Source organism: Microcaecilia unicolor, chromosome 1, assembly GCF_901765095.1.
Source record: "Microcaecilia unicolor chromosome 1, aMicUni1.1, whole genome shotgun sequence".
Classification (NCBI taxonomy): domain Eukaryota; kingdom Metazoa; phylum Chordata; class Amphibia; order Gymnophiona; family Siphonopidae; genus Microcaecilia; species Microcaecilia unicolor.
Window position 1 is genome coordinate 619,047,302 of NC_044031.1, and position 25,281 is coordinate 619,072,582.

General features: G+C 47.5%; 1 protein-coding gene across 1 annotated transcript in view; it reads left to right on the plus strand.

Moving 5' to 3' along the window:
- LOC115481103 (cysteine and histidine-rich protein 1-like) overlaps window positions 1-25,281 on the plus strand; it is a 62,201-nt gene that overhangs the window by 28,562 nt on the left and 8,358 nt on the right. The window contains exon 2 of the mRNA XM_030220133.1: window positions 14,035-14,273. Coding sequence (XP_030075993.1) covers window positions 14,035-14,273 — 239 coding nt within the window. The remainder of the gene's footprint in view (window positions 1-14,034; window positions 14,274-25,281) is intronic.

Below are 25,281 nucleotides of genomic sequence, written 5' to 3' on the forward strand. Positions count from 1 at the left end.
AAAAAATAAAATAAAATGCCCAGGGTCTGTGGACGCCCGATGAGTCGGAGTGGTCTATCAACTGCCTGGAGTTGAAAGCGGTGTTTCTGGCTCTTTTGGCCTTTCAAGTGACCCTGGAAGGATTGGCTGTCCGGGTGATGTCTGACAACACGACAGCAGTGGCCTACATAAATCGACAAGGCGGCACTCAGTGCAGAGCTCTAGTCGCGCAGGCCGAACAAATTTGCCACTGGGCCGAGCTGCATCTACAGTCCCTGTCAGCAGCTCACATTGCAGGTCAGAGCAACGTGCAAGCCGACTAAGCAGGCATCAGATCAATCCAGCGGAGTGGGAACTAGCAGACGATGTATTCCTGCAGATATGTGCCAAATGGGGCAAGCCAGTGATGGATCTTATGGCGACCAGTTCCAATGCCAAAGTCCCATGCTTCTTCAGCAGACGGAGGGATCCTCGCTCTGCCGGATTGGATGCCTTGGCTCAAACCTGGCCCCTGGGCTTGCTGTATGTGTTCCCTCCGTGGCCCTTGATAGGGCGAGTGCTCCTGCGGATTTGGCTGCATCCAGGAGAAGTGGTCCTCATCGCCCCGGATTGGCCCAGGAGGCCTTGGTATGCGGACCTCCGACAGATGCTGTTGGAGGCTTCCTTTCCGTTACCTCTGGTTCCGCACCTGTTGTCACAGGGTCCGGTGGCCATGGAGGACGCCTGCCGCTTTGGTCTTATGGCATGGCGATTGAGAGGGCGCAATTGAGAGATAAAGGCTACTCAAATAAGGTAATTTCCAGTCTCCTGCAGGCCCGTAAGCGCTCCACTTCCGTGGCTTATGCCAGGATTTGGCGCCAGTTTGAAGTCTGGTGTGTTTCAAGAGCGCTTTCTCCGTTGCGGGCTCCTGTCTCGCCGATTCTGGACTTTTTGCAGGATGGTGTACACAAAGGCTTGGCCTATAATTCCCTGCGGGTGCAAGTGGCAGCATTGGCCTCCCTGTATGGCAAGGTTGAAGGCGTGTCCTTAGCTGCTCATCCAGATGTGGCACGGTTTCTTAGAGGGGTGCTTCGGCTCCGTCCTCCTGTGCGGGCACCTTGTCCAGCTTGGAACCTGGGGTTAGTATTGAAGGCCCTTCAGGGGGCTCCCTTTGAACCGCTTCGGTGTGCGTCAGAGAAAGATTTGACACTGAAGGCCGTCTTTTTAGTGGCCATTACCTCGGCGAGACGGGTGTCAGAGCTCTAGGCGCTGTCCTGTAGAGACCCTTTTCTGCAATTCTCAGAGTCAGGGGTCACGGTTCGGACCGTGCCTTCCTTCATGCCTAAGGTGGTTTCAGCGTTTCACCTAAACCAGCCTGTTTTTCTTCCCTCCTTTGTTGAAGAGGCGTTTCCAGATTTATTTGGGCAGTTGCACCTTTTGGATGTGCGCAGGACTCTGTTGCAGTATCTGCGAATTACAAATTCTTTCAGGACCTCTGATCATCTTTTTGTGCTGTTTGCAGGTCCTCGCAGAGGGTCTTCAGCGTCTAAAGCCACTATTGTCCGTTGGCTCAAAGAAGCTATCTTTTCAGCATATCTGCTGTCTGGCTGGGCTCCGCCTGAAGCCTTTAAGGCACATTCCACAAGAGCGATTTCCTCTTCCTGGGCGGAAACTGGAGCACTATCTCTTCATGAGATTTGCAGTGCTGCAACATGGGCTTCTAAGCTCTCTTTCGCCCGACATTACAGGCTGGATGTGGCTGCCAGGAGGGATGCGCGTTTTGGAGCACAGGTGCTAGCGCGTGGTGTGGCTTGTTCCCACCCTATTTAGGGAATGCTTTGTTACATCCCATATGTAATGGCTTCATCTGCTTGATGACAAGGAAGGGAAAATTAGGTTCTTACCATGATAATTTTCTTTCCTTTAGTCATAGCAGATGAAATCATGAGCCCTCCCTGTATGATTGTCTGTATTGCAGTGATTCTGATTTTAGGTGCTGTTCTTGTTTCCTGAAGTTATATTCCTTCCTTGGGGAGTCGGAAAACAGTCTTCAGGATTCTTGTTACAGTGATAGGAGGATGAGTTCATTCCCTCCAGTTCATGTTTTGGGAGGATGAGTTTATTCCCTCCAGGAGGATGTAAGTATTCCCTCCATTTATACAAAGTGGAGGACGAGTTTATTCCCTCCAGGAGGATGAGTTCATTCCCTCCTTTTGTTGAGTTTATGCCCTTGTTAAGGGGCCATTGTTCGCTGTGAGGAAAGTTCATGTTATTCCCATTGCGGTTTGCCATACTGCTTTGGAAGCTTCAAATACTGAAGAGGCAGTGGAGCTAGGTGGCCATGAGGCACTGTGAAAAGTTGAGTGTTCTCTATCCCCACCTGCTGGTTGATGGACACAACCCATACGTAATGGCTTCATCTGCTATGACTAAAGGAAAGAAAATTATCATGGTAAGAACCTAATTTTCCCATATAAGACCTAAATTGAATTGAATTGAAGAGCTTTCAATTGCTTACACTCTTTCTGTACCCAGTGGAGATAAATTCCCCTAGAAAGTCCAGGTTCAAAATCTGGGTTCCCAGCCAAGGCCAAAAATGAAGTGTGGCAGACCGCCTCCAAAACTTCCGCCACCCTTTCCTCAGAGGCACAACAAAAGAAGCAAGGCTCCTGTTCCAGCCTCTGCTGCAGCCACTGTGAAGCAAGGACAGAGGATCCAGATCCCCAGCTAAAACCACTGACGTCATCCAGGAAACACTTAGGTACCTGACTATAAAAGCTCATGAACCCAGTGCATTAGCACAGCCACTCTGTAGAGCCCAAGATCCAAGGCCCCCAAACTACCCTGCTCCTGAGTTAAGAGAAAACTTACTAACATTAATATGGGCAGAACGACCCCTCTAGAGAAACTGCCAGAGAATACTCCGGAGCCAGTGCTCATCCTTAGATGTAATCCAAAAAGGAACCATCTGCAGGGGGTACTAGATCTTCGGCAAAGCCACCATTGCAGTTCTACCCAATAGAGAGAGGGACAAATCTTTCCATTTATCGCATATGATCCATTTTATCTCATACATTGAACTTGTAGAGGCACTGAGGATCTGCAGTAAGATAAATCCCCAAATATTTGATAACCCCTGGGGATACTTAAGAAGAGAAGGGCTGGAGACACCAGGGGCACCACAATACAAAATTTCAAAAGTATCATAATTTTTAAACCAGAAAAAGATCCAAAAGGGCTAATGTGGACAACTACAGTCAAATCCCTCATGTGGTCCCCCCCCCCCCCCCCCCAAAAACAAAAGGACGTTATCCGCAAAAAGATGAATTTTCTGCTCCGTTGTGCCCGAGGGAATGCCCGCAATGGTAGTAATTGCCCACAGCTTAATGGCAAAGGGCTGCAATGTGAGGACAAAAAGAAGCAGAGAGAACAGGCATCCCTGTCGGATGCCCCTATGTAGGGGGAACGGATCAGTAAGCACCCCATTCAATAAAAGTTGGGTCTCGGAGCCTTGTAGAAAATCCTACCCCCCCCCCCCCAAAAAAAAAAAAAAAAAAAAAAACCAAATCCCATACTAGCCCAACACCCAAAGCCTATATTCCCAATTTACCCAGTTCAAACACGTTTTCAGCATCCAGGCTGACCAGCACACACACACACAAGCTCACACTGTTTCCCTTTTAATTTTTCACATACCTTAGACAATTTTAGTCCATACAGAAAAATTATATTAGCAAGGGTGTCCCAAAGGTATTTCAATACCTTTATTTTTCTCAATATGTTGGTTGTCTACCCCCATTCCATGTAACTATTTTGGAGTGAACCATTTATGGGAAATTACTGTTATGTCTCCTGTGCACCCTAATAGCAAAATTCCTCACAGAACTGACCTTGCTCATCCAAATACTTGGGCAAAACATTTGGTCTAGGTCAATAGCCTCAAGTCTACAGGCTCTGGTCCTTGCCACAGTCAAGATCAATTTATGCTGTTGCTGCCAATCCACCATCAGGATTTGGAAATGCCCGCTTTGGAAGAAATGGATATGTTGGATGATCCACAGTTGGAGGACTCTGGTTCCGCTGAGGCAGGGACAGATTCCTCTTTGCCAGGCGAAGACCCTTCGGTTGTTTGTATTTTTCGCAAGGAGGACCTCCAGGAGCTCATATCCTTAGTGGCTGACACTTTTCATTTTGAAGAAGATCAATCCGTAGTTCCTGAGGTACGCAAGGTTGATTTGCTAGTTAAAGGAATTAGGCGTCCAGGAAAATCTTTTTCCATGCACCAGGACATTAGGGACATCATCCAGGCTCAGTGAGATGCCCCAGATTCGTCTTTTCAGCACGCGAGGTCCTTGGTTCGCCTTTATCCGGTTCCTTATGAAGATAAATCCCTTCTCAAAGTGCCCGTGGTAGATGCGGTAGCGTCTGCAGTCACTAAGCGCAGTACAGTTTTGGTGGATGGTGGGACTGCTCTTAGGGACGTTCAGGATCACAGAGTGGAGGCTGTCTTAAAGAGTAGTTTTGATGTTTCGTTCCTAGCTGTGCAGGCAGCTTTTTGTGGCTCGTGGTGGCTAGGGCTTGTTTTCGCTAGGGCGAATGGGTCTTGGATAAGTCTATAGATGATTTGGCTTCTATTGATTCTGAGATTGCTAAAATTGAGATGGGCTCGGCCTTTTTGGCGGATGCTTTGTATGATTTGTTGAAGGCTTCTTCCAAGTCAATGGTGTTAGGGGTGGCTGCTTGACAGTCTCTTTGTTTAAGGGGTTGGTTCGCGGATGCGGCTTCTAAGTCAAAGTTGAGTAAGTTTCCTTTTCAAGGTTCTCTTTTGTTTGGGGACAAGCTGGTCCGTAGTTTGGGAGAGACCAAGGTTCCTCGTCTTCCGGAAGATCGTGCTAGGCTTTCTTCACGTGCCTTTACTCCTGGTCAGGGGCGAGGGCGTGATTTCCGAAGGTTCCGGTCGAGCAGGGGTCTCCCACCTCAGCGATCTCGTTTTTTCCAGAGAAACCAGTCCTTTCAAGGGCTCCATCAAGGAGGTAGAGATCCCAGCTTTTCTTTCCAGTCCCAGGCCCGTGCAGCCCAATGAAGGTTTGGGGGCCTCGCCTCTGGTCCCACTAGGAGCTCGGTTGGTTCTGTTTTATCAGAGGTGGGCCCGCATAACCACAGATCAGTGGGTGTTGGAGGTTATTCGAGATGAGTATGCCTTAGAATTTGCTTGGCCTCTCTCCTATGCCTTTCTAGAGTCTCCCTGTCGGTCTCGTCTGAAAGCAGGAGCGGTCATGGACACTCTGTTAAGACTTCTTCAGCTTCAAGCCATTTGCCCGGTCCCTCCATCAGAAATCAGGCAAGGCCGTTATTCCATTTACTTTTTAGTTCCAAAGAAGGAAGGTTCCTATCGCCCGATTTTGGATCTCAAAGCGGTCAATCGTACGCTCAGAGTTTTCGGATGGAAACCCTTCGCTTGGTGATTGTCGCTGTCAGACCGGGAGAGTTTTTAACGGCTTTAGATTTGACGGAGGCCTGCCTACACATTCTGGTTCAGCTGGTTTACCAGTGCTTCCTCCGGTTTGCAGTACTGAATCAACACTTTCAGTTTCGAGTACTTCAGTTCGCTCTTGCCACGGCCCCATGTACTTTCACCAAAGTCATGGGAGTAGTTGCAGCAGCTCTCAGAAAGGAGGGAATCTTGGTGCACCCTTTATCTAGACAACTGGTTGATTTGGGCAAAGTCATACCAGGAGAGCCTGCAGGTCACAGCTCGAGTAGTTCAGTTCCTGCAGTCCCTCGGTTGGGTGATCAACTCGACCAACAGCCGTCTAATGCCTTCCCAAACCCTGGAGTACTTAGGGGTGTTATTTGACATGGTGTAGGATTTTTCTTCCTCAGTCTAGAAATTCGCAAGCTTCAGGATCAGATTCAAGCCTTGTTGCGCAGTCACATTCCCTGCGCCTGACACTATCTGCAGGTTTTGGGCTTGATGGCAGCAGTGATAGAGGCGGTACCTTGGGCCAGAGCGCACGTGAGGCCTCTTAGTCGTCCCTTCTGTCCCGGTGGTCTCTCCAGACTGATTCCTTGCAGGTTCGGTTGCCTCTGCGGATGCCGGAGCGCAGCAGTTTATTTTGGTGGCTGTTCAATTTGACCAAGAGCATTCCACTGAATCCACCCCGGTGGACAATAATAACTATGGATGCCAGCCTCAGGGGCTGGGGTGCACACTGCCTAGGAAGGTTTGCTCAGGGTCTCTGATCTCCTCCGGAGGCGTCCTTGTCGATCAATCTCTTGGAAACCATGGTGATTTGGCTATTGCTACAGGCATTTTCTGCTCTGATAGAGCAAGCCGATCCGCATTCTGTCAGACAATGCGACGGCGGTGGCGTATGTCAATCGGCAGGTAGGAACAAGGAGCCAGTGATTTTATATCTGGAGTCGTCGAGGATCATGTCTTGGGCGGAAGCGCATCTCGCCGCTCTCTCCACGTCTTATGTAGCAGGTATAGAAAACATTCAAGTGGATTTCCTCAGTCGTCACACTTTGGACCCGGGAGAGTGGTCTCTCGGACCGAAGGCCTTTCAAGCAATTGTGGATCGGTGGGGATTGCCAGTCATGGACCTCTTAGCCACTCATCTCAATGTGCCTCGTTTTTTCAGTAGCTGGAAGGATCCGCGAGCGGATGGAGTGGATGCCCTTCTGCAGCCATGGCCGATGAATCTTCTCTATGCGTTTCCTCCATGGCCCCTTCTGGGGCGGCTTATTCAGCGAATCGAGGCACACGAAGGATCGGTGATACTGGTAGCTCCAGATTGGCCTTGCAGACCGTGGTACGCGGATCTCGTGCGTCTTCGAGTCGCTCCTCCCCTCCGTCTTCTGGAAAATCTAGGTCGTCTTGTTCAGGGACCGCTTCTTCATCTAGACCCGGCTCAGTTTTGTCTTACAGCCTGGCTCTTGAATGGGTATGGTTAACAAAAAGGGGCTACTCTTCCAAGGTCATTTCCACCATGCTTCTTTCTCGTCGACGGTCAATGCCTCTGAATTATGTTTGGATTTAGCGAATTTTTGAGGCCTGGTGTGACAAACGGAACATTTTTCCCTTGAGAGCCGCGCTTCCGGCGTTGTTAGATTTTTTTTTGCAGCATGGCTTTGATAAGGGCTTGGCGCTTGCTTCCCTTAAGGTTCAAGTTGCGGCTTTGTCTTGCTTTCGGGGGCACGTTCAGGGCAAGTCCTTGGCTAGCCTTCCGGATGTTTCTCAATTTTTAAAGGGGGTGAGCCTCCTGCGGCCTCTGACTCAGCCTGTATTTCCGGCTTGGGATCTTAACGTGGTGCTGTCAGTTCTTACCAGGTCTCCCTTTGAGCCGTTGTCCTGCTCGCTTAAGGACTTGACGCTTAAGACTGTGTTTCTTGTAGCCATTGCATCGGAGTTACAGGCTCTTTCCTGTTGTTCTCCTTTTCTAGAGTTTTCTCTGGAATGTGTGGTGTTGTGTCCTGTTCCTTCCTTCCTAAGGTCATCTCCCGTTTTCATGTTTTTTAGGCGTTGGTGCTTATGGCTTTAGGTTCTTCCTCTGGTTTGGAGGACCAGCGTAAGCTACGGACTCTTGACGTCAAGAGAGTTCTTAAGCACTATCTGAAGGTTACAGAGGAATTCAGGCATTCGGACCGTCTTCTCTTTGTTGGAGGGTCCCGTAAGGGGCTGGTGGCTTCTAGACTAACATTATCGAGGTGGCTCAAGGAAATGATAGGGTCTGCTTACCTTCTTTCTGGCAAGCAGGTTCCGGAAGGAATTAAAGCCCATTCTACGAGGGGGCAAGCAGCCTCTTGGGCGGAGCGCTTTTTAGTACCACCTTTGGACATTTGTAAGGTAGCGATGTGGTCTTCCCTGCATTCTTTTTCAAAGCATTACAGACTGGACATTCAGTGTCAGGATGCGGTTTTTGGGCCAGGATTCTCACAGCAGGATTGCTGGGGTCCCTCCCTTGAAAGCACTGGACCGGTCTGGAGGGACGCTAAGTAAGGAGAAATTAGATCTTACTTGCCTTTCCTTTAGTCCCTCCGGACCGGTTCAGGTCCCTCCCACTGCATTGTACATAGTAAGGAAGAGCGTGTTCTCGTGGTTGTGGGTTTGTTGTTTTTGGTTGGTTGTGGTTTTCAGCTGCTTTGTCATTTGCGTTAAAAAAAAAAAAAAAAAAAGAGACTTAAGTATGAAGGAAACATACTTTACTGCATTTTCTTGGGCTGACTGGCACCGTGGTGTCGGTCTTGCCTTCTTCCTTCCTATAGTTTGGCTGCTCAGATGCCAGGTGGCACAGAAGGGGGTGTATGGCTTTTCACTTTCTGTCTTCTCCTGCTTTGTTACTTATATACTGACTCTAGGGCTAGATGGCCAGGGCTCTTTAAAGTCAGAGTTCTCAGTCGCCACCTGCTGGAAGGAATGCATAACCCATTGGTTCCTGGAGCGGTCTGGAGGGACTAAAGGAAAGCATATTAGCTGGTAACATCTAATTTCTCCTTGTTTTCAATTTCTATAGCTTTTGCTTCTATTTTGGGTGACTCAGTGTGGCGTCAAACTCCGCCACTGGCTTCAGCCTACATAATTGGCCAGTTAGGCTCATGCCATCTCCTGTTCTTTCTCCAACCTCCTTGTTGAGAGCTGACTTGACTAGAGCTGAAGCAGCTTCCTGGATGAAAGCTTGAGCAGTTAGCCCAGAGGATATCTGCAGAGCAGCAACTTGGTCCTTGCTGCATTCTGTGAAACATTACAAGATTGAAGTCCAGACCAGAGGAAGTGCTTCCTTTGGCAGAGCCCTGTTGCAGGGAGTCTTCTCTTCCACCCAGTGGGATAAAGCTTTTATCAGAGGTGGGCCCGCATAACCACAGATCAGTGGGTGTTGGAGATTATTCGAGATGAGTATGCCTTAGAATTTGCTTGGCCTCTCTCCTATGCCTTTCTAGAGTCTCCCTGTCGGTCTCGTCTGAAAGCAGGAGCGGTCAGGGACACTCTGTTAAGACTTCTTCAGCTTCAAGCCATTTGCCCGGTCCCTCCGTCAGAAATCCCATCAGTCTGAACTAGTCTAGTAGGATTTTAAGGAAGGTGAAATTTTTACCCTTACCTGATATTTTCCTTTCTTTAGTTCTGCTAGACCAGGCCAGGATCCATCCAGGAAGATAGTGAACTGCTGGTAGTCCTTAGTTTTGGACTGCCCTTTTTTTTTATTCATTATATATACTGTAGTTTTCATATTCTGGGGCCAGCAGCGGCTTCCCCACTTGATAATGGGTTCTACCTGTATGTAGTTTCCTTTAGTTCTTAGAGTTGGCATTAGCATACTAGAAATATTCCTGACTGCATCACCACCAGTTAATATTGATGCTCTCATCAGGTTCTCTCTGCCTTTATCTGCTGATATGGGGACATAACTCATTAGTCTGGCAGGATTCAAGGAAAGGAATATCAAGTAAGGATAAATGTTACCTTTTGCAGTATATTAATTCTGGGATACTCTATGAACATCCCTCTGAGTTGTGGGTATAAAAGGATGATATATTTGTAACTTTGAAAAATCCAATAAAAAGTATTAAGAGGAAAAAAGGGAACAAAATGGGCTTCCAGTTTTTCTGAACAGAAAGTAGACCAGAGATAGTATTATCCACAAATCTGTGGTGAGGTGAGTCATTGCTGACAAAAGGGACATGGGAGTTGTTCTTTCACAAGAGACAATTGTAGAGACCATATATTAAATGTAGACCAGATAATTGTTCACAAAACTTTGAAATTGTTTTGAGAACACAAATTGAATATATGTGGTGCCACGTTCCATGGAGTGTTTTGCCTTGCTTGACATTTTTTTTTTCTCCATGAAACTCTGATAGTTACAATTTTTGCATTTCTTATTGTGTGTTTGGAGTTTTTTTTTTTTTTTTTTTAACTAAAGGGACATCCCTTGATATGTTGAAGCTTTTGCATCAAAAACGTTCAGGATTTTGAGGCTTTTTGGCTATACCCTTCCCCCCTTTTTTAAAACAGCAACCCATGGTATTACTGGGAGAGGAGATTTGCTTTTTCCTGGGGTGGTGGTAGTGTTGGGGTGTCCGTGCAGCAATCTGCCAGTGCCTCTTATCCACATAAGTCTGCTCAACCTCATGTAACTTCGTAGAACCTGCATCTTTCATGAACCACAGAAAAGATGCACACCATTTGGGACTGATAGGATGACTTCCTTGGCTTGTGTCCTTGTACACAAGGAGGGCTGGAATCCTACAACTTGTACTGCTTAAAGGTGCAGACCAAAGTACAAAAAAGGCCGTGGATATTTAAAGACTTCCTGTTGTATGTCTGGGAGACGGTTCAACTTTTATCTTGAAATTATTGGGCATTCTTTTCTTTCTCTTAGAAGGGCATATCCTGGATCTAGTAATGACCAATTCCTCAGATCTGCTTCAGTGTACTAATCCCTTGACAGTGCTGGTCTCCTAGTCTGATCACTACTTTCTTCATTTCAAATTATCACTTTCCAAACCAGCTCAGACAGCCACACTTTCTCCTATTTGGACAAAATGTCTGCAAAGTCTAGATCCTCTCTCTTTGTCTCCTCTTTCTGATAACTTTAATGTAGAGTTTAATGATCAGCCACTGGAGGAGCAGGTCACAGTCTAGAATTATGTCCTTTCAAAAGCACTGGACAACATTGCCCCTGTGAAATCATCAAAGCACGGGTAAAACAGTCCCAGCCCTGGTATCACCCTGACTTAAAATTATGTTAAAAACAAAACAGGTGCGTAAAGCTGAACGGCAATGGCGAAAAGGGAGAACTGATGAATTGAAAAATAAATGTAAAACAATGTCAACGGTATTTCCTAACCCAGGTTAGGATAGCTAAGATTTCCTACTTCTCCAAACAAATTCAACAAGCCGCTATCTCACCTAAGCAACACTTTTTCATTATGAAACAACTACAGCAAAACCAGAGACAAAGGTAGTTGCACAGCACATAGACTGTGAGATCTTCTCTAACTTCTTTATATCAAAGGTTGACAAGCAACAAGCCCATTTTTCTAGTATGATAAATAAATTAGATGATGTGCCCGTCTCAGATCTCTCTGGATCATGGCACTCATTTTAACCCCCATCTTTTGCCTCATTTCAAAAAATAATATCAAGCCTCTCCATCATTTATTGCTCTCTAGACTCTATACTTTCAGATTGGCTTAAAATTCCTTCCCTGGGTCTGTCAGCCCACTTGCACTCAATGATAGTAAAAAGTCTTACAGAAGGAGTTGTTCCAAAAGCTCTTAAAGAGGCTCTGGTTAAACCCAATCTGAAGAAACCCTCACTCAAACCTCTCTCTCCAAGTAACGTCCAGTTTCCAACCTTCCATTTTTGGCAAAGATATTGGAAACTGTCGTGTTTCCACAGCTATAATCGTTCTCAGAATCTATAAATGCATTACATCCTAGACAGGTTTCAAGAGAAGCTATAGCACAGTACTAATAGCCCACCTAAGTGAACTACATTCGAGACTTGAACAAGGTCATATTGCTCTGATTATTTCACTCAACCTATCTTCGATGTTCAATCTAATTGACCATAGCTTGCTACCCAAACATCTGCGGGAATTGGGTATCTCTGGCACAGTTTACAATTGGTTTTCCTCTTTCCTTAGCAACCATTCAGAAATCGTGTATTTCAAAATCCCACTCCTTCTCTTATGGGGTTCTACAAGGATCGGTCTTATCACCACTACTGTTTAATCTGTTTGTCAGTCCATTTGCGTTTCTCATTCAGTCCTTGGGAATTAGCTCATACTCCTATGCAGATGACTTCCTCTTGATTCAGGACTGTCTCACTGAGGTTGCTAGTTGGCTTTCCAAACATCATTTGATGTTAAACCCCGATAAGACAGTTGCCTCCTGGGTAACGGGCCATAGCCCTGTGCCATCCTTAATACCTACATTGTTTGACAGGCAAATAGTTCCGGTGTGATCATAGATTCTGCTCTCTCTTTCAATGATCAAATATCTGATGTAGTAAAAAAATGTCCTTTTATCACCTACGACAATTACGTTCTATCAGAAATTCTATTAATAAAGACTCCTTACGCATCTTAACCAATGCCTACATTACAACGCATTTTGATTACTGTAATATTATTTATGCAGGCATTACTAAGTCTAACTTAAAACGTTTACAAACAATTCAGAACATGGCCACTTGTATCATATGTCGAGCCTCAAAATATGATAGGGCCATGCCTCTTCTATGTCGTCTTCACTGGCTTCTGATAGACTTTAGAGTAAAATTCAAGGTTTTCATTCTGACATATAAAGTGCTTCATTTAGCTACCTCATCTTACCTTGTGAACCTTACTATTCCATACACATCGACACGAACAATCTGCTCACTCAGAGACAATAGACTAGTGATCCCTCCACCCTCAAGGGCTAGGTGGGGATCCACACATGCCTTAGCCTCTTTTTTTTTAAATCCCCTGTACTGTGAAACTCCCTTCCACAATTAGGGTAGAAGAATCATACCCTCTTTTTCCGTAAAGCTCTGAAAACTTACTTTTACCAAACTGCTTTTGAAATATAACCTTATGATGAGAGAGAAAACCACACAGCTATGAAATATGCTTTACACTATATAAGGAGAAATAAAACTTTAGTTAATTGATGTATTGTTATTATCTTCAGTAAGGAAGTTCTGTTTGTGCTGTCCTATCATATAATGAATTTCCTAGCTTAAACTACATTGCATGTTGTACATTTTTTGATGTGTAAACCATTTTGGCTTGCTGTGCAATAAGTGACAGTATAGGAAATAAACGATAAACAATATGTTGTAGCTTTTTGTTCATGTGTGGGTAATTTAAGCCAAGGTTTAAGTTGAGGGGTGGAAGTTTTAGACGCCTTATATGTTCCTAAGAAAACTGGATCCCATGTGGGTTGTGACCGTTTTATATCAGAACACCCAGAGCCTCTGTGGTCACCTTTTGGGTGTGAGAAAATTTAACCTATGAGTATGTAAAAGCTGTTGTGGCCATCTGTCTAATATGGTAGATAACCAATGAGGAAGAAGAGGAAAAACTGATTAGTATAAGGAATGAGATTCTGTTGGAGCTCATACTCTGTGATGTAATAGCTGGGATGTATCCTTGGCAGTGAAGACAGTTTTATAACTGGGTAGAATGAGTGGGCCAGGTAATCTTTTTCTGCCTCTGTCTACTGTGTCAAAGAATTAATGCAATAGGATATTTCCCCAGCCATTCCTCCATTTTGAACTTCAGTCCCAGTATATTCTGTTCTTTTGTTACTCTGCCAGCACAGAGACTAGATCAGATAACCAGAGTAGGAGATAGAATATTAGAGGCCATGAGACTGGGCTCCTGCAATGGAATGTGACCATTTTTTTTTTTTTTTTTGCATTTTTTGCAAATGCCTGGTTTCTTATTGTGGGGGAAAATATCTTTCCGGAAGTTATTCATTTAGACATTTTTTTTCTTTTCATGAAACTCTCTAAGATAAATGTTTTCTATTTGTGATACTTCCTTCTGCCATTACGAACCAGAGTTAAGTCCACTTGTGCTAAAAAGTAAATTAAGTACCTATCTATAAGCTAGCAAGTATCTCTCACATCATAATGTATGCTGGACATGTATGGAAATATTGATCTTCAATATTTCAGAGGCAAAAGGCAGTAAGTTCAGTCCAGAGAAACCAAACAAAATCATTATCCCCCCACCCTCATTTTCCTATAAATCTGCCAGAGTGTACTTTCTTCCTTTTGCCATTGTGAGGGCAATATTGTTATCATGTATTAGTGGGATGGGGTAAAATCTGTTATTAAATTAACTCCTTATTTTTTTCTTTCTAATCCTTTCCTGTTAAGGAGAGTGAACATTTTTTGTTTTTTCCCCCATTGGAAATGACTTATCAACTTTAAAAATTATTTCCCTAGATTTATTGACAATTTAATTGTTAAAACATATGTATCAGGAGAGGCATAACATGGAACAAGAGCTTGGAGTTAAGTAGCACAGGGCTTTATCACTCTCCAAGCTGGTCTCTGACTTTTCTTTCTCTTCTCCCCAGTGTACCAATGGCCACTTGATGTGTGCTGGCTGCTTTATTCACCTCCTGGCAGATGCCCGGTTGAAGGAAGAGCAGGCCACATGCCCCAACTGTCGCTGTGAGATCAGTAAGAGCCTGTGCTGCAGGAACCTGGCAGTGGAAAAAGCTGTGAGCGAGCTACCTTCTGAGTGTGGCTTCTGCATGAAGCAGTTTCCCCGTTCCCTGCTTGAGAGACATAAGAAGGAGGAATGCCAGGACCGGTAAACACATTGATATACTACCTACAGGGTTTGAGGGTTTCTCTCCTTTTTTCAGTAATATTCGAGGCAAGATGACTGTTGAATTCTTGTTGCCTTTCCTTTCTCTATTGATTCTGTGCTATCTGTTGTGTAAATCCCAGTTGTGAATGAATTGGCCCTTTAATTGTTTAACCACTCAGAACCATTTAGGCATTAAGCAGTCTATAAAACCCTAAGATTGTATTAGACTTCTAGTTTCTTTATATCCAGTAAGGCAATAAAATACCCACAAACCAGGCTCCAGTTACTATCCCAAATAGATATTGTGATACACAGTCCAAATATTCACATACTGTTTAGGGTAAAAATGTGGATAAAGTGTATATCAATTTTTAATTTAAAGACCTCAGCATCACCACATCACCACCACATCACCACAAGCATTCATTGCTGTAAGCTTTACGTGCTCATTCGTCATCAGTCTTTCATTTAACTTCTACTCAATCATTTCAATATTAATTTCAAAAGTATATCAAACTAAAGATTTTAAAGACAGCTTAAATAGCATTCTTGAAGAGCAAAAATCAGCAAGAGGGCTGTGTTAAGACCTTCCCTCCCAACTTTAACCTAATCTATAATCCTCCATTTTAAATCCTGAGCAGAATGAGCACAGGTCAGCCAATGGCGCCTGCTGGTTCTCATTTAGTTTACATGACTTATGCTCATTCAAATATAATTTTATTGCCCTACTTGTATGCCCCTATTTTGGTGGGCAGAGAACCATCTGCAGGCCTTCTCAGTGGTACATATTGTGGGCAAAGATAATGTGCAGGTGAACTTCCACTCCCTCCTGGACCCTTGGAAATGGATCTGGGAACACAGGCTCATTCTGGACCGCTGGGATCCCCTGCTGTTCGATCTGATGATGTGCAGAGCCAGTGCAAAAGCAGAGCTTCCTTGTCATCAAGCAGATGCAGCCATTACAATGGGTTGTGTCCATCAACCAGCAGAGGGAGATAGAGAGCACACTTTTTTCAGTGCCTCATACCAGCTTGCCCCACTGCCTCTCTTCAGTATTCTCTATCTCCCCTAGCAGAGTGGCTGCAGCTTCTCCGAGCTCCATCTAAAATCTGCCTGGAGGTTGCTCCTGTGCTTTTGCCAGTTGTTAGCAGGGGTGTTGGAGGCTATAGCAGCTTCACTTTAAAGGCACATAGGTTCGCCCTTTCCCTGCCTTACCCATACCTCCGTGGATGTGGACACATTGCTTAGCTTTCCCTGTCCTTCCCCACCAACAGTGGATGCAGGCACATAGGTTCGCCCTTTCCCTGCCTTTCTCACTCACCTGAGCCTCCGGAGTTCTATTTACCTCTGCTTTCCTCACAGCTTATTTGCTTGCTGGCCGGCCTCCGCCTGATGCCTTTAAGGCGCATTCCACTAAAGGAATTTCCTCTTCTTGGGCTGAAACTGGAGCACTCTCTCTTCAAGAGATTTGTAGTGCAGCAACATGGGCTTCTAAGCTCTCTTTTGCCCGACATTACAGGCTGGATGTGGCTGCCAGGAGGGATGCACATTTTGGAGCGCAAGTGCTGGCGCGTGGTGTGGCTTGTTCCCACCCTATCTAGGGATTGCTTTGATACATCCCATCTGTAATGGCTGCATCTGCTTGATGACAAGGAAGGGAAAATTAGGTTCTTACCGTGATAATTTTCTTTCCTTTAGTCATAGCAGATGCAGCCATGATCCCTCCCTGTCTGATTGCTATCTGCTGTAAATCTATTTCAGGTTCTGTTCATGTTTCCTGGAGATTCCGTCCTTGGGAGAAAGTCGGAAAACAGTCTTCAGGATTCTTGTTCAATTAAAGGAGGATGACTTAATTCCCTCCAGTTTCATGTTTTGGAGGATGAGTTTATTCCCTCCGGGAGGATGAGTTTATTCCCTCCAGTTATGTCTCAGTGGAGGATGAGTTTATGCCCTCCGGGAGGATGTTTCATTCCCTCCATTCTGAGTTAATGCCCTTTGTTGTAGGGCCATCGTTCGCTGTGAGGAAAGCTCATGTTATTCCCATTGCGGTTTGCCATACTGCTTTGGAAGCTTCAAATACTGAAGAGAGGCAGTGGAGCAAGCTGGTATGAGGCACTGAAAAAGTGTGCTCTTTATCTCCCTCTGCTGGTTGATGGACACAACCCATCTGTAATGGCTGCATCTGCTATGACTAAAGGAAAGAAAATTATCACGGTAAGAACCTAATTTTCCCTTTCTTTCTCTATAATATCACCAAAATTCGCCCTTTCCCTATCATCAAGCCGATCAATCCATAGACTGGTGGGTTGTGTCCATCTACCAGCAGGTGGAGATAGAGAGCAATCTTTTGCCTCCCTATATGTGGTCATGTGCTACCGGAAATTCCCCAGTATGTTCTCTATCTCAGCAGGTGTGTGGTCACACAGCAGTAGCTCTGGCTAGGTCTCCAAGCTTAATTGTTTAGGTTTTGTTGAGTACCTGGGGTTGAGGGCTTTTCGTCAGCAAGTGCAAACCTGGTGGTTCCAGCTCCTTCTTTTCTCTCCCCTCCCGCTGGCTCCGTTTAGAAAAAAGAAAAGAATTTTTTAAAAACGTTCAAAAAGGACGTCCATTTGCAGCTGCTCACTGGAGCAAGTCGTCGCTGCTCGGAGCAAGAAGCAGGTAATTTTTACCTTTTACTAGCGGGCAGGGGGTTCCCCGAACGGTCTCCACATGGCTATGGCCGCGGATGGCAAGGGCGCGAAAAGACGCTCCCCGGAACGCGTTCGCGCGCCTAGCGGGGGGATCGAAGGTAGAGGCGCCCTTTCGGAACCGGGAAAGTTCACCGGTTTTTCCTCCGGCGCGGCGGCCTTTCCCGCCTTAGGCGCCCATCCCCCGCTTGGCCGCCCTCCCGGTCGTGACCGGCCATGCGGCTCGGTCGGCTTCTTCTTGGGCCGCCCTTGAGATGGGAGACGTTAACAGCTTGGTCGCCCTTGAATCGGGCGACAGTAAGAAGTCGGCGAAATTAAAACGCCCTTCTTCCCGCGCGGCTCCTTCTTGAAGTTTCGCGCCGGATGCCATTTTGGACGCGCAACACGCCTCTCCCCCGCTACTGGGAGTGCAGATGGAGGGCGCCTCTAGGGCCATGGCACAGGCTGCAGAAATGCACAGACTGGGGGGTTTCTCCCCTGAGTTCATTTTGCTGCTGCATCAGGTTTTTCTTATGCAGAACACTGCCCCTGCCCACCTCTCTGATCGGGGTGATGAGGCCTCTATGCTTAAGCGCCCTCGGGTGGATCTTCCACCCTCGGGGGACTCGGTCTCCTCTGACGTGGATGACGGCAGCGTGTCTGAGTTCTCCCAGAGATGCTTAGCGGAATTGATGGAAGAGACTGATCCCCGCTCGGATGGAGCGGACGACCCCTCTGCAGCGCGGCTTTTTCGCTCAGAGGATTTGCCCAACCTGCTTGTGCAGGCCATGAGCATTTTGAAGATTGCCTGGTCCGGAGGAATGCTCTCTCTCAGCCTCTACTGGCTCCGCCATTATGCTGGGAACGAAGCGCCCGCCTAGAACCTTCCACGTTCATGAAGCCATGCAGACCTTAATTTCAGCGCAATGGGATGCCCCTGAGGCGAGCCTGAAAGTAGCCAGGTCTATGTCCCGCCTGTACCCCTTTCCTGAGGGGAAGCGGGAAGCCTTTGTCTCGCCCACGGTAGATTCCTTAATCACTGCCGTGACTAAGAAAACGGCGCTGCCGGTGGAAGGTGGCACTGCCCTGAAGGACGCCCAAGACAGGAGAATGGAGGCTGCCTTAAAGTCGTCCTTTGAGGCGGCCGCTCTGAGTTTGCAAGCCTCGGTTTGCGGCTCTTACGTGGCTAGGGCGTGCCTGACTGTTTTGCAGCGGGCTTCCCCCTCAAACCCTCCCTGGAGGGCAGAATGGCCAACCCTGGAGTCGTGCCTGACCTACTTGGCAGACTTGCTGCATGATGTTTTGAGAGCCTCGGCCAAGGGCATGGCTCAGCCAGTCTCTGCGTGGCGGTGGCTCTGGCTGAAGCACTGGTCTGCTGACCATGCCTCTAAATCTCGCCTAGCCAAGTTGCCTTTTAAAGGCAAGCTGCTCTTTGGGGATGAGCTGGACAAGATCGTGACGGAGCTCGGCACGTCCAAGGGCAAGAGGTTGCAGGAGGTCAGGACTCGGACCGGCAGTGCCCGTCCTGGTCCCTCTAAGGGCCGATTCCAGGAAGCCTGTCGGTATCGCCCGGGCAAGTCGGCCTCCTCTGCTTCCTTTAAGCGGAACTTCTCCCCCAAGCAGCATTCCTTTCGTAGGGACCGCCGTCCCGGAGGTTCGTCCTCCAGCGCGCCCCCAGGGTCGCGTACCCAATGACGGGGATCTGGTCCATGGCCCAGTGCAGATAGGAGAAAGGTTGTCCTCGTTTCTGGGCAAGTGGACCAGGGTAACTTCAGACGCTTGGGTTCTGGAAGTCATCAGAGACGGCTACAAGCTAGAGTTCTGCCGACCCCTAAGAAACGGGTTTGTAAACTCTCCTTGCAAGTCTCAGGTCAAAGCAGCTGCCGTGCAGCAGACTTTGAGCAACCTGATTCGCCTGGGCGCGGTGGTCCCGGTGCCAGTAGATCAGCTTGGCAAGGGGCGCTACTCCATTTACTTTGTGGTACCAAAGAAAGAAGGGTCTGCTCGGCTATTCTCGACCTCAAGGGAGTCAATCAAGCCTTGAAAGTTCGGCACTTCCGGATGGAGACCCTCCGCTCCGTAATAGCTGCAGTGAAAAAGGGAGAATTCCTGGCCTCCCTGGACATCAAGGAGGCTTACCTACATATTCCCATCTGGCCGCCTCATCAGCACTTTCTGCGCTTTGCAGTGCTGGGCCGACACTTCCAGTTCAGAGCCCTCCCGTTCGGGTTGGCTACGGCTCCGCGGACCTTCTCCAGAGTAATGGTGGTCATCGCGGCCTACCTCAGCAAGGAGGAGTGCAAGTCCATCCCTATCTGGACGACTGGCTGATCCGAGCCCCTTCCTATGCGGAGTGCGGGAGAGCTACAGACAGGGTCATTGCTCTTCTGAGATCCCTGGGATGGGTCATCAACTGGGAGAAAAGCCAGCTGCGCCCGACTCAGTCCCTGGAGTATCTGGGAGTTCGATTCGACACCCAAGTGGGCAGAGTGTTCCTGCCAGACAACCGGAGCGTCAAGCTTCAGACCCAGGTGGGCCAGTTCCTAGCCTCCTCTGCTCTTCGAGCTTGGGACTATTTGCAGTTGTTGGGTTCCATGACGGCAACGATGGAGGTAGTGCCCTGGGCCAGGGCTCATATGAGACCACTGCAGCGCTCTCTTCTGCGGCGGTGGACTCCAGTCTCGGAGGATTACGCCGTACGCCTTTCTTTGGATCCAGTGGTGCGAAAGACGCTGAACTGGTGGCTGAGGCCAGGCAAGCTGTCCGCAGGAATGCCTCTTACGACCCCGGAGTGGGTTGTCGTCACGACGGATGCCTGCTTGACGGGCTGGGGAGCCCACTGCCTGGGACGGACAGCGCAGGGGCTCTGGTCTCCTGCAGAGACGAAATGGTCCATCAACCTCCTGGAGCTCCGAGCCATTCGGTTGGCGCTTCTAGAGTTTCTCCCGGTACTGGTGCTGAGGCCTGTACGGGTCCTGTCGGACAATGCCACGGCTGTGGCCTATATCAATCGCCAAGGGGGCACCAGGAGCGCCCCTCTAGCCAAGGAGGCCATGAAGCTATGCCTGTGGGCGGAAGCGAATCTGGAACAGATGTCGGCGGCCCACATTGCGGGAGTCATGAATGTCAAGGCGGACTTTCTCAGTCGCCATACCTTGGATCCCGGAGAGTGGCAACTGTCTGCTCGGGCGTTCTTGGATATCACGAAACGCTGGGGCCGGCCGAGCCTGGATCTGATGGCGTCCTCGGCCAATTGCCAAGTGCCGCGCTTTTTCAGCAGAGGACGGGACCCTCTATCTCTGGGAGTCGATGCTCTTCTCCAGCAGTGGCCGGCACAGGAGCTTCTCTACGTGTTCCGGCCCTGGCCCATGATGGGCAGGGTGCTAGGCCGGGTGGCAAAGCATCCGGGCCGGGTGATCCTGGTGGGTCCGGATTGGCCCAGATGTCCCTGGTATGCGGTCTTAGTCAGACTCTCGGTGGACGGCCCTCTGCGGCTGCCAGCGGAGCGGGGCCTCTTACATCAGGGTCCTGTGGTGATGGAGGATCCCTCCTCCTCTGGTCTTACGGCCTGGCTCTTGAGCGGAAGCGGCTGAGGAAGAAGGGCTTCTCAGACAAGGTCATAAGCCACTGTGCTGAGAGCGAGGAAGCGCTCTACTTCCACCACTTACGCCAGGGTTTGGCGTACCTTTGCATCGTGGTGCGAGGCAGGTTCTGTATCGCCCTTCACTGCTCTAATATCTTCAGTGTTGGCGTTCCTGCAGGAGGGGCTGGAGAAAGGCCTGTCGCTCAGTTCGCTGAAAGTCCAGGTGGCGGCTCTAGCTTGCTTCAGAGGTCGTCTGAAGGGGGCTTCCCTGGCTTCAAAGCCGGATGTGGTACGCTTTCTCAAAGGAGTTAATCACCTGCGCCCCCCTCTGCACCCGATAGTGCCTACGTGGAATCTCAATCTGGTGCTATGGACCTTGCAGAAGCCGCCCTTCGAGCCCTTGCCAAGGGCATCGCTGAAGGACCTGACGTTGAAAGCAGTCTTCCTGGTGGCTATTACATCAGCCAGAAGAGTTTCCGAGCTCCAGGCTCTCTCGTGTAGAGAACCGTTCCTGCGATTCACTGAGGCAGGAGTATCGATTCGCCCAGTGCCGTCCTTCCTGCCCAAGATTGTTTCTCGATTCCATGTGAATCAGCAGCTTTACCTACGCTCCTTTCGTAGGGAGGACTACCCAGAGGAGTACCCTGCACTCAATTACCTGGATGTTAGACGGGTCATCATCAGATACTTGGAAGTGACCAATGATTTCCGGAAGTCGGATGATCTGTTCGTGCTGTTCGCAGGCCCTCGTAAGGGTCTGCAGGCATCTAAGCCCACGGTGGCACGTTGGGTCAAGGAGACGATCACAGCAGCTTATGTGGCGGCAGGGAAGATTCCGCCTATTCAGCTGAAGGCACACTCTATTAGAGCACAAGCAGCCTCGATGGCGGAGTCCAGATCTGTCCCCTTGGAAGAGATTTGCAGAGCGGCTACTTGGTCGTCGGCTCATACCTTCTCACGACATTACCGCTTGGATGTGGCTGCTCGGGCCGAGGCCCAGTTTGGGGCTTCAGTTTTGCGTTCAGGGATTTCCATATCCCGCCCTGGGTGAGTACTGCTTCGGTACATCCCAGCAGTCTATGGATTGATCGGCTTGATGATATGGAAGGTAAAATTATGTATCATACCTGATAACTTTCTTTCCCTTAATCATAGCCGATCAATCCATAGCCCCTCCCAGATATCTGTATTGTTTGTGTTCTGGTTATGTTTCAGGTTCAAGTTCAGTCTTCATTTCCTGTTCACGAGGCCTTCGTGTTCAAGTTCTTCCAATTGAATTGAAGTCTCTTCGAGTTGAGTCGATTTTGTGTTACAGTGAGCTGCTGCTTCCTCTCCCCCCATTTCGGCGGTGGCTGGATTGATAACCAAATTATGCCGGCGCTCCCTCCCGCTTCATGCGGCTGTAGGGTAGCTTTGTATCCCTCCCGCTTCGGCGGTGTTGGGGTAAGTCAGCTCCTCCCGTGGTTGTGGTAGCAGGATAAGCCAGTCCCCCCCCCCCGCATCGGCGGGTGTGGTTTCCCGCCCACCGCCCCGGCGGTGGTACGCTGGAATATTTCCCCTCCCCCACTTCGGCGGTGGTGAGCTGGGCAGAGTGTCCCTTTGTGGGTGTAATTCTCTAAGTGCTGAGTCCTGTGGATGGAGCTTTGATATCGACATACTGAGGAATTTCCAGTAGCACATGACCACATAGGGAGGCAAAAGATTGCTCTCTATCTCCACCTGCTGGTAGATGGACACAACCCACCAGTCTATGGATTGATCGGCTATGATTAAGGGAAAGAAAATTATCAGGTATGATACATAATTTTACCTTCCTTTTTGAGCACACTACCAGAACCCTCATCCACACTCTTATCACCTCTCGCTTAAGACTATTGCAACTTGCTTCTCACAGGTCTCCCACTTAGCCATCTCTCTCCTCTTCAATCTGTTCAAAATTCTGCTGCACGACTAATATTCCGCCAGTGTCGTTATGTTCATATTAGCCCTCTCCTCAAGTCACTTCACTGGCTTCCTATCCATTTCCGCATACAGTTCAAACTCCTCTTATTGACCTATAAGTGCATTCACTCTGCAGCTCCTCAGTACTTCTCCACTCTCATCTCTCCCTACATTCCTCCCCGGGAACTCCGTTTACTGGGTAAATCTCTCTTATCTGCACCCGTCTCCTCCACTGCTAACTCCAGACTCCATTCCTTTTATCTTGCTGCACCATATGCCTGGAATAGACTTCCTGAGCCGGTGCGTCAAGCTCCATCTCTGGCCGTCTTCAAATCTAAGCTAAAAGCCCACCTTTTTGATGCTGCTTTTAACTCCTAACCCTTATTCACTTGTTCAGAACCCTTATTTTATCATCCTCACTTTAATATTTCCTTATCTCTTGTTTGTCCTGTTTGTCTGTCCTAATTAGATTGTAAGCTCTGTCGAGCAGGGACTGTCTCTTTATGTTCAAGTGTACAGCGCTGCGTACGTCTAGTAGCGCTATAGAAATGATAAGTAGTAGTAGTAGCATACCTTAGACTGCAAGCAAGCCTTAGCCTTCTATCTATTCTATTCTATACAGAGCTTATATTCCGCCATATCTCCAAAGCATTCATTGCGGATCACAATAAGGTGAACATTGTAATTGTAAGCCACGTTGAACCGAAACCTGCTTTGGGGTAATAGTGGGATACAAGAATGCATAAATAGATAAATAAATATCTCAAACATTACAAAAAAAAAAAGTCTTCAACTGTTTTCTAAAAAAAAAAATAATATGTAATTGATCGAATCTGATATGGGAGTGAATTCCAGACTTTTACTTCCAAATATTGGAATGAATTACTTAAGTATCTTTTGATTCTAATTCCCCCAAAATTTGGAAACATAAAGTATTAATGTTCATAGAACGAGAATCTTGAGCCTTAGACAGTAAACTTAAAAATGTAGACAAGCTGTATTCTGACTTACTAAGGATTTAAAAACCATACAGTTTAGCTTAAATTTAATATGAATATGAATCGGTAACCAGTGCAGCTCATCAAGAAGGGGGAGACACTCTTAAATCTATTGACTCTAAAAATCAATCTGGCAGCTGTGTTCTGAAGGAGCGGTAGCCTATATATGTTTAGAAGTGATTCCTCCATAAAGTGAGTTACAGTAATCCAAATATGGCAGAAGAACTGCTTGAGCTAAGCTCCTGAAACTTTCCATATTCAAATTAGGTCTTATTGCCCTTAATTGACGCAGTCTAAAATTAAATTTCTTTAAAAGAGCTGTAATTTGGTCTTCAAAAGTTTAAATTTGAGTCCAAAATTACCCCCAAAACCTTTGATTTATTAGTAACTAGTAAAACATGCCTGTTTCTGGAGCAAATGAAACAGGCGCTAGCAAGGTTTTCCTCCCGAACTCCCCCCCTCCCTACTCACCCCTTCGGCGTTGTGAAGCCACTGACCACCATTGCTCCACACCTCATCAACGCACGCCACCTTCATCTCCTGAGTTGTGAAGCCACTGACGCCATTGCTCCGCCTGCGCTCTGTGATGCCATTGCTCCGCTCTCGACGTCATCACGTTTGATGCGCGGGCGGGGCCCAGAGACAGTGATTTCGGTGGCTTCACCACCACGAACCCTTCGAACCCGAAGGAAGTGCCCGAAGGAAGTGACACTGACGTCAGTGTCCTCAGAACATTGAGGGTGAGTTTTATTATATAGGATTTGCAGAACCTCTCGTGATTAGCTGTATGGATTTTTGAACCAAAGCTTCAAAATTACCAAACCAGACTATATTAGTCTTTTGTCTATTTATCTTAAGAAAATTGGCTGTGGCCCAGGAGTCAACCTTAGAGAGAGTTTCAATTAACAATGGAAAAAGTGCATTCAAAAGTGTGTAATGCAGGACCTAACAAGAAATTATCAGCATAAGAAAATACTTGTAAATTTAAGGAAGATAACCAGTCACCAGGAGACATCGTATATACTAAATATTATATATATTAAATAACAAAGGGGATGGATAATCCATAGATAGTCCACCCAGCTTTTTGTTCCTTTTGGATGGGGGTAGCCACCTCAAATGCACTGTTTTCAGTTGGCTAGCAGACTGCATCTCCTTTACTTACATCCAGGCTGGGTTGACTCTAGAGGGTCATATCAAGGAGATTGGCACAGCTGTGACATGGTCTTCAGTCCACGCAGTCACAACTCACTACTGCCTTGAGCTGGCTACCTGATGGGACAGCTGATTTAGTCAGACAGTCCTACAGAATTTGTTTGGTGTCTAGAATCCAGCTCCACCCTCCTGGGCCCAGTTTTGTTCTGTTCAAGGCTGCGCCTTCACAACTAGTTTGTAGATAGATTAAGGTTGATTGACTTTAAGGCCTTGACATTTTTTTGTCTCTCTTGTCCTAGCATTGTTATTTTCACTGAGCCTGGTAGCTAGGGTTTGCTTGTCCTAAGAGAAAGTGAAGTTACCTGTAACGGATGTTCTCTGAGGACAGCAGACCTAGTATTCTCTCAGCTATATTTTACTGAGGAATCTGTGCTCACTTGTTGGGCAGGAAGGTACCCATGCATGCGCACTGGGATGCTGCTAGAATTTCTACTTGTACACACTAGGCAGTGTCTGCGCAGGACTCTGTCAGATGATGTCACCCAGATGTGAGAATACTTGACCTGCTGTCCTCGGAGAACACCACCTCCAGTTGAGTAACTTTGCTTTCTAACCATCCTTTCTCCAATATACTTGACAAAAAAGTCTCTAGCTAGTATACCTCT